The 9,091-nt window shown below is 66.3% G+C and overlaps 1 protein-coding gene across 1 annotated transcript in view; it reads left to right on the forward strand.

Annotated features, from left to right (window-relative positions):
* Nucleotides 1-8,357: 8,357 nt before the first annotated feature.
* Nucleotides 8,358-9,091, forward strand: part of Col6a1 (collagen type VI alpha 1 chain) — a 15,750-nt gene continuing 15,016 nt past the window's right edge. The window contains exon 1 of the mRNA XM_077795437.1: nt 8,358-8,560. Within this exon, the coding sequence (XP_077651563.1) occupies nt 8,464-8,560 (97 nt within the window). The 5' untranslated portion in view covers nt 8,358-8,463. The remainder of the gene's footprint in view (nt 8,561-9,091) is intronic.

Genomic DNA, 9,091 nt, shown 5'->3' on the forward strand with positions numbered 1-9,091 from the left:
CTCAAGGCCAGCAGGGACCAGAGGGATTGGTCTGGCTCACCTGGAGCCTGACCCGAGGCCATGGGCGTCACTGGCCTTCTCAACACCCTGATCCTCACCTGCAGAGGAAGACGAGTGAGTTGCCCCCTGGGGTCCTCGCAGCGGTGGAGTGGCCATGCTTCCCTGCCAGGCCTGCCAGGGCACATGCTGGCCGCCTCGGCCCCCCAGGGCCTGGGACACACCGCTCACAGAGCCCACCCTCCCTAGTGACCCTGCCTCCCAGGGCCCACAGACAGCTTCCTGCTGTCTGACTGCCGCCTGGCTCAGAGGAAATGGGTGCAGAACGTGGCCAGGGTCCAGTGCAGTGGTGACGAGGGCTCTGCGAGGCCCCAGGGCTGGCTCTCTGCACAGCAGGTTGCAGGCTTGTGTGGTGGGGGTGCGAGCCTGGTGGCAGCTGAGCCAGGTGACCCAAACAGAGGCTGTCACCTGCTCTCTGCATCCCTGGGCTGAGCCTGCTGACCTCTGCCTGGTAGCCTGGCCAGCAACAGAGGCCAGGGGGTGGGAGTTCCCCACCCCGAGTGCTGCAGCCCAGCCTGCAGCCAGGCCTGAGGGGTGGACCCAGGCCCGCAGGCAGGCAGCAGGAGGCAGGGAGGCAGGGCTGCCCCTGTCTGGGTCCCGTCCATCCAGCACAGTTGCCAGGTGGGCAGCAGAGGGCGCCCCCCACCCACGATTGCCCAGCAACACCACTTGGCCAGCTTCCTCCACCCAGGGCAGGGGAGAGGGTGGGAGCAGGGGCTGGGGAGCAGAGCCAACCGCCTTGAAGGCAAAGTGGGGACCAAATAGGCGCCTGCCCTGCCCTCCCGCTCGGAGCCTCTGGCCTGGTGGCCCCTGGGGCTCCCTGCTCTGGACAGTGGCCCCAGGCTGCAGTCTGGGCCCTCTGGGGGCTGCAGGTCCCCAAGGCAGGGGCTGTGTCTTGCTGGTGGCTGTGTCCAGGGCCTGGGGTCCCCAGCTTGCCTGTGACCTTCCTACTGCCATTGTCAAGGTCACGACAGCCACACTGTGCCCACGGGAGTCCAGCCTGTTGCAGGGCCAGCCTCGGGCCTCAGGCCCCACCTCTGAGCTGAACTGTGACCCTGCCCTTGAAGTCCGGGCTGGGACCCTGGCAGGGAACTGGCCGGCTGCCCTGATCTGGGTTCTCCTCAGAGGCCGCCCTGCCCACAGCACACTGCAGCTGTCCTCAACTGCGTCAGAGAGGGGCACGGGCACCTGACCCCTCCTGGGGCTGCACCCCATGACAGTGAGGCCACAACCTGGGGACAAGCCCAAGTCCTCTGCCACCCAGCGGGTCCAGGCCCTGGCTCCTGGGGGCCTCCTCCAGGGCTCCCACCGCACTAGGTGGGGACCCCAGAAGGGCCAGACCTGGCTCCCAGGAGGGAGTGGAGCGGAGCAGGCCCCTGGCACGGCACGGCCCTGTCCTCACCCCACGCTCCTGAGAACCACAGACCTGCCCCCAGCACGTCCCCTGGGGATGGAAACCAGAGGTGGGGCGGCAGGCTGGGTGGGTCTTCCCGTCAGCTCCCTGTGTCCACCAAGAAAATTTCTACCCCCGAAGGGGTGGACCTCAGCCCCCAGGGGGCTGCTACCATGATCCCACCACCAGCTTTCACCAGCCGGGTTTCTCTTCCCAATTTGGGGAGCCCCAGCTTCCAGGATCTCATGTCCCTGGTCAGAGGTCACATGGCTAGTGGGTGACAGAGGTGGGACCCACGCAGACTGCCCCTGCCTCCTGGTGTCCTCCCCCAAGCTACGGCAGGCAGGGCTCACAGCTTCTCTGAGCCACAGTAGGGCCAGAAAGCCCGAGTGGCCCCGTGTTCCTGTGTGGAAATCTGTCTGTCCATGGTGCTGGCCACAGTTCTAGCCCTGGCGTCACCTGAGCTTGTCCCCTGCAGGGGTGGGGGCACCCCTTCTCCCAGGGCTCAGCAGGTGAGGGGGCTCTGGCCTCCTCTTCCTGTGACCTGGGCCCTTGGATCCAGCTGATGCGGGTGGCCCTGGGTGGGGTGTGGCCAGGGCCCTCCTCTAGCCCAGCACCACGGGGCAGGAGCAGGTCTGTCCAGGCAAGGACCAGCGTGGGGGTGAGGGACACCCTGATCCCAGGCCCAGCGGGGGGAGGGCCTGCCACCCCCACCCCGACACACCCCACCTTGCTGGGATGGGAACTGGCTGGCTGGCGGCTGCAGCCCCTACATGAGGGGGGGTAAGCGGGCGTGAAGCCCAGTGGGGCAGGGTGCACCCCACCGTGGGTCCCAGCAGCCCCAGTCCAAGGGGAGGCAGGAGCCCCACGCCAGACCGGGGTCCCGAGCAGGCCCCAGGCAGCTCCGTCTCCCACGCAGCTTCCCTTGAGCCCCTGGGTGCAGGACAGGAAGTGACTCCGGTTCCAGGAATGCTGGGCGCCCTGGCCAGGCTCCGCGAGCCTGAGCTCTGGGGCCAGGCGGCCAGCTGTGCGTGCTTCCTGGGAAGCCCCTCCTCTGGGGCCCCAGTTCTGCCGAAGTCTGTGCTTGGCTCTGAGAGGGAGCAGGCTTCTCCCCCAGGCCCCGTCCTGCCAGATGTTTTCTTTCCACAGAAGGAGGCCAGCGTGAGGTAATGGGGAAGATTAACCCATCCAGCCCCAGTCCAGCTCGGGGTCCAGCCCCGCTGGCCTGTGTGTGCCAGGCAGGGTCCCTGCGGAGACTGGGGAAGGGAAGGTGTCCTGCTGGGTCAGTGTCCCCAAGGGTCCCTGCATGTCTTTGGGGTGCTACAGCCAGTCTCAGGGCAGCGGCCTCAGCAGAGGGCCCTGCACTGGGCACATGGCCAGCCCCTCCCCAGCACACAGGCTTTCCTGGAGGGCCTCTGGGTCAAGAGATCCCTGAGACAGGCTCCTGGCCTACCCAAGAACCCTGGACACAACCCCAGTCCTGCCCTCCACAGGGCACCTGGCCTGCCCACTCAGCCCACTCTGGGCTCCCTGCCAGGACTCTGGGGACTTTGGTGAGCAGGATAGGTGCCCAGCTCTGTGGCACCACGCTGAGGCTTCTACCCAGGTACCCACCTCAGCCAGCAGAGTGGCCATGGCCACCTCCTGCTGACTGTCTATTGCCCTGGCCGGCCACGTGAACCCCAAGCTCCCCAACTCTGCAGAGAAGACAAGATTGAAGGGGTCTCCAGGCCCGGGCAGTGAGACGGGGCCAGGGTGGGGTGGCCAGCCTGGTTGAGGAGCCCTTTCTGCACCCCTGAGGGTCCTGCCCCGTGGGCCTCGCCACATCCTGCAGCACATGCTCCCCAGCTTAGATGTCGGCTCCTGCCTCTACCTGGAATCCGTGTCCACCTGGGGGTGGGCGCTGCTGTCCACCGAGCCCTCAGGGCTGCACTGCCGGGCCAGGGCCCGGGTGGGGGCTCCATGACCAACTTCCACTAGGAACCAGTGGGGGTGGGACGGGCCATCTTCTAGGGGTCCCCCTGCCTTCCTTCAGGGGCTCGGGTCTCCAACTGCCCAAAGCCCCCAGCACGTCTGCCCTGGGGCACATGGCCTGCCACCAGCCCCAGATAGCCTCAGCCTGGAGCCCTGTGGCCAGCAGGGGACTCCACCAGGCATCCCAGGCTCAGCCTACTGGCATGGGGCCCAGCCCCACCCTGGGGCCATCTCTCTGAAAGAGTTGGGTGCACAACCAGGGCCCCCGCGTCTGGTTCTCACCAGAAAACAGGAGCCTCAGCTTTTAGGGAACAGAAGAGAAATAAGTTAGGCCAGGCGCAGGCGGGGAAGCACGCCAGCCCGACTCATCGCCCGCCTCCGAGCTGGCGGGAGGGGCGGGCCAAGGGCTCTGCACTAGCTGTCGTGCCTGCATCTGGGAGCACTTACAGAGGCCGCGGCACAGGCCCAGGGAACGGTGGGCCCCTCTGTCCCCTGATACCCAGAGACCCTTCCAGGACAGACCAGGATGCCACCCTGTGCGCTCTGGGGAGCTCCTGAGGTGGGCATGGGCCAGGGCGGGCATGCTGTGCACAGCAGCCGTGGCCCAGGACTGTCGCCGGCCTGGACTTAGTGAGCACCCCTGCTGTTGAGCCTTCAGGCTGTGCCCAGACACTTCAGTGGGAGCTGCTGCGAAGGAGCCGTGTTGGCCGTGACTGCCCAGTCAGCAGGATGGCCCTCACAGTGAGCACGCATGTCCACTGGGCTCTGCTGGTTGGCCTCTTGTCCGGACAGGGGGAGGTGTCCCGCATCGCGCCAACAAGCGCGCCAGCCACCCTGAGCTGCTGGTTCTGACGTGGACGCCGGCTCGTGCTCCTTCCCTGGCTGGCCACCCGCGGCCCTGTTGAAGCCAGATTTAAAGTTAGGTAGTCAGTGTAGTTAGGTAAATCGGGTCTAATACCGAGTGAAATCTAAAATGGAGGCCATGCTGGGAATGACTCAGGGAAAACAGGACAACTCATGGAATGTTAATGAAGTCCTGAAGAGGCCCTAGGCCAAAGTCCACCTGGAAGAAATGTTAATGAAGCCCAGGATACAGCCCCCAACAGATTTGGAGATAGCCCATCACCAAGAAGTGATAATGAAGTCCTTCCTGCTCAGACCACTTCTTTGGCCCACCTGTGTCCACCCCTCAGGCCTTCCAACCTACATTCCATCACTGAAAGAACTATAAAAAGGGGAGACAACTGCACTTCCACGGATTCCACCTTCTGGGTCCCCTTCTTCCTCCGGGAGAAGTCTTTTCTTCTGTCCTTTAATAAATTTCTAATCTCTACTCTGACCTTGCCTCGGCGTGCTTCTTTGGTGTTATTCTTCAACATCGGGGAGCAAGAACTCGTCACCGGTCAACAGCGGTAACACTGTTAGGCTGCCTCTCCTGGGAGCCCCGGCGACTGAGGTGGCTCCCTGCCAACTGGCACCCGGAGGCACCTGGGGGCTCCTGAAGGAAGGTGGTGCACCAGTGCCGACCAGTGCTGAGGCCGCTTGTGGCCAGTGCTGCCCAGCAGCAGGATAGGCCTCTCATGCTGCTCTGCCCTGGTGACTCACTGGGCAGCTGGCCACCACTGCTGGGTGACAGGAGCCACCTGTCCCCGGGGCCCTCGAACGTGGCCCAAGCTGGCGGGCAGACTGCAGGGCCCCTCATGGGGGAGCCGCCCAGGGGACGGCTTCCTGGACGGGAGGAGAACCGCAGTCTGCGCCAGGGTGGGGGAGGCAGGAGGCCTGGGCAGCGTCCCCCGCGGGCCCATGGGGGTGCTCCGCAGTGAGGCCACCATGGAAACCGTGTGTAGCCATGGAAAACAGCGCCTTCCCTGATGAATCATCTCCTCAGTTGGGAGGAAAATTCACTGACCAGTGGAGGCCGGGAAAGGAAATAAAGCACGTCCTGAGCCCCGGACGCCGGGGGCCAGGTGTCCCCACCCAGGCGGCTTCCTGGTACCACACCCACTGCCTGGGGCCCCTGGGCACCCCGACTACCCGTCCTTGGGCTCACGCCCAACCCCACCACAGGCTCCGCTCTCACTCCCCAAGTCATGTGGCGTGTCCAGAGCAGGTCCTAATCCTCCAGCTCCCGTGGGGGGGCGGCGCTGGCAGCCCGGGTGTCCAGGGTGCTGCTGACCATCAGCACCCAGCACATGGCAGGAGGCTCGGGGGTGTGCAGCTGTGGCACGGGTTGTGGCAAGGACCCTTGCTGTCCTTGTGGACAGGCACTGTGAGGCCTCAGGACATAGAGGAACTCTGGGCTGGGCACAGGGCCACGGCCTGAGCCTGGAGATTCCGGGGCCCTCTCTCTTTGCAAGGTCAATGAGGCCTGGTGGGGGTTCCTGCTGCCCAAGGGGCAGCACCCACAGGGCACCCTGGCTGGAGACCGGAGCTGGGCCTCTGGGCGGGACCCCTCTCCTGACCTGGTGTCCTCTCGTCCTGCCCTGCCCCTTCAGAAAGTCCCTTGGTCCTGGCCCTGTCCACTCTGCAGGGTGCCCTGTTTAGTGGCTGCCCTGAGGCAGGGACCCTCCACCTGGCCCACTCAGAGCTTCACTTCTCAGAGCGCAGGGGTTTTAGCCGACACACCCAGAGCCCCGGCCACACCCAGGGCCTGACTGGCTACGGCCTGCGTCGCTCTCCACACACCGGCGTCTCCACACACCGGCTCTCCACACACCGGCTCTCCACACCTGCAGGCCCCTCTTCTCCCCCCTGGGAGAAAGGCTTTCACGGAGCAGGAGGTGCAGCTGGGCACCGAGGCCATGGGCGTTCCAGGGAGGCCCAGCTCCGCTCGCCCGGGAGCCTCCCTGCAGCCTCCTTCCACCCACTGAGGGGTCTGCACAGGGCGGGTTCCTTCCTCTCTCCTGTGCCCACCTCGGGAGTCCACTGAGCCCAGAGAGCTGGGAGGAAAGAGGAGCCCAGGCACCCCCGACTGGTACTGTGGCCTCTGCAGGGGCCCATGGACCTGGGTCTGGGGGTCCTCAGAGGCCAAGGGCAGAGGCTCCAGACACAGATCCCCCAGACAGCCCAGGCTGGCCTCCTCCAGGGCCTGGCCCTGTCTCCTGGAGCCTCCCCTGACCAGGCAGTCCTGCCAGTGCACCTGCCCCTCTCCCTGTGCCACCCAGGACACAGGCCCAGCCAGGTGGTGCTGGGGGTGAGAGGCAGAGAGGGACAAGGACCTCCGCCCCAGGCGGGCTCAGGACCTCAGGCCAGGACCTGCCTGGGGCCCCAGTCCCTGTCAGCAGAAGGGGAGGGTGGGCTGCTACCCGCTCTGCCCTTGGACACAGGCACACTGCAGCCCCTCCCCCTGGTGCTCTGTTGGCCATCCTGAGGCAGTGCCTCCCCCACCGAGGCCAGGCTGCCCAGGACGGCAAGGCAGCAGGACTGGGCACAGGCCTCTCTAACCTGGCCTGGCTCTGGTTTGGGAGGCAGACACGGCACCGAGACCAGCGGGCAGCTGAGGGGGCCTGGTGGGCTTGGAGGGAGGGAGACGGAGGCAGAGGGACAGAGGGAGACAGAGGGACAGGACAGGAGGGTGGGAGCAGGGGCAGAACGCTGGGGGACGGCACCGGGGCACGGGTCTTCCACAGCTGCCTGTGCTCCCTTGGCAGGGCGCGTGTGGCTGCTGCCGTCACCGGGGCCACTCCAAGGGGAGCGCGTGGACGCCGAGCAGTGGCCCCTCTCTGGGCGCTACGGGGCTGTCTGCTCTGGGGGCCTGCGGCCTGCACCGTCGCGGAGACAGCCTCTCCAGGGGCCCTGGGGCAGCTGTAAGGTGGGAGGCGCCCCTGGGCCTGCCCTCCCCGAGGCCTCCCTGGGGGACGGTGGGCAGCCTGGGGGAGGCAGGGGTGGGCATGTGCACTGAGGAGCCCTGGTGCCACCAGGTCCTCTGGCTGCCAGCTCCCACTGCAGGCCTGTGCCAGGGTGTGTTCAGCAGCAGATGTGGAAAGGCCCCTGGGGCAGGCAGACTCAGGGTGGGACCAGGAGGCCCCTTGTCCCCCCACGGAAGGTGACAGGCTCCACCTGCCCCTCCTTTCAGACTGGGCCAGCCTCGCTGCCCGGCTCCCAGGACAGGTCGCCGCTGCACAGGGTGCTCCAGCCGCAGTGGACCAGCAGGTGTCCGGAGCCCTGGGGGGACTCCACTGTCCTGGGGTCTACATGCTGTGGCCCGTTCCTTCCCCTGCTCGACGCCCAGCCTGGGATCTCTGGGTGCCCTAAGTGTGCAGCCACCGAGGCTGCTGCTCAGCACTCTGCGGGCAGCTCCAAGGCCTGCGGCCATGTTCAGAAGCCAGGGTGGGTCAGGTGGGGGGCCAGGGACTCGAGGTAGCACTCTGAGGGAGGGTGGGCCGAGGAGAGGCCGGCTGGGGGTCCTGGGAGTGAGCTGGGGTTTTAAAGGGTCTCCTCTGCAGCCCTTCAGCCGTCGCTGCGTGGAAACTTCCGTCCTGTCTCGTGGGTCTTGGCGTTATAAAGCGCTGGGCTGAGGACGGCCAGCATCACGAGCCCCGGCACTCTGGAATCTCCTCTGGGCTCACGCCCTGCCTCTGAGCGTCCTCGTGGCCAAGCCCAAGTGCCCTCTGCACACACATGTGCTCCACTAAACAGCGGGCGACCCAGGAGAAACAGCGGTGCTGGGAGACCCTGGTCCCTGACCGGCGCCCTCAGGGAAAGCCACTCGGTCCCGCTGCTTCCAGGCTTCTGTTTTGTTCTACTTTACGAGGAGCCGGATCCACGGAGAGCGGCAGCGAGGCCACACTGGGGGCACATGAGTTCCATGCCACCCAGGGCCTTGGGGGAGAGGGGCTGCTGCCTTCCCAGCTCTGGGAGGTCTGCGGGCGGGAGGAGTGTGACTCAGCCGGCCGCCCCGCCCCCGCCCCTCCCTCCGCCCGCCGCCCGCCCTTCTGGTCCTGCCGAGCAGCACTGAGGAAGACAGCCCTCCTCTGCAGTCCACCCAGGCCCACCCTGACGCCGGCCCTCGCTCAGCGCTGCCCCAGGCCGGCCGAGACATGAGGCTGGCCCAGGCCCTGCTGCCCCTGCTTCTGCAGGCCTGGTGGGTGGCCGCCCAGGACATCCCTGAGACCGCGAGGGCCATTGCCTTCCAAGGTTAGTGTCCTGCTGCGAGGCTGGCTCCAGCTGGCTGCATCGGGAGGGACAGGAGGGACACGGGGTCCAGACCGTCTGCCCGACCTTGGCAGGAGAGCCAAGAGCCACAGAGTAGAGTGTCAGGGGCCTGAGGGTCCCAGCCTGCTCCCTGTTTCAGGAAGCTAGGTGTCCGACGAGGTCCCCACCAGGGCCTGGGCTCCAGTCACAGCCCATTCTCAGGAGGACACGCAGCTGGGACACTCCAGAGGGACCCACTCCCAGGGAGCCAATGGCCCTCACTCCCGGTCAGCGTTCTCTTCCTGTGAAGGGCTGTCTTGGGCCCACTGCTGTTGACCCCTGTGACCACCCACCTGGCAGCCGGCCTACAGTCAGGGAGACCCCCGACATAACCTTTGCTGAGGTCATGCCCCATAGGGCTTCAGCCGCAGGGCCACACTCTCAGAGGTGTCCAGCACAAAGAACAGGTCCACAGGGCAGGCTGGGCCAGGAAGGGTCCTGTGAGCTGGGCCAGTGGCCCACCGCCCTGCCAGG

Source organism: Urocitellus parryii, chromosome 2, assembly GCF_045843805.1.
Source record: "Urocitellus parryii isolate mUroPar1 chromosome 2, mUroPar1.hap1, whole genome shotgun sequence".
Classification (NCBI taxonomy): Eukaryota; Metazoa; Chordata; class Mammalia; order Rodentia; family Sciuridae; genus Urocitellus; species Urocitellus parryii.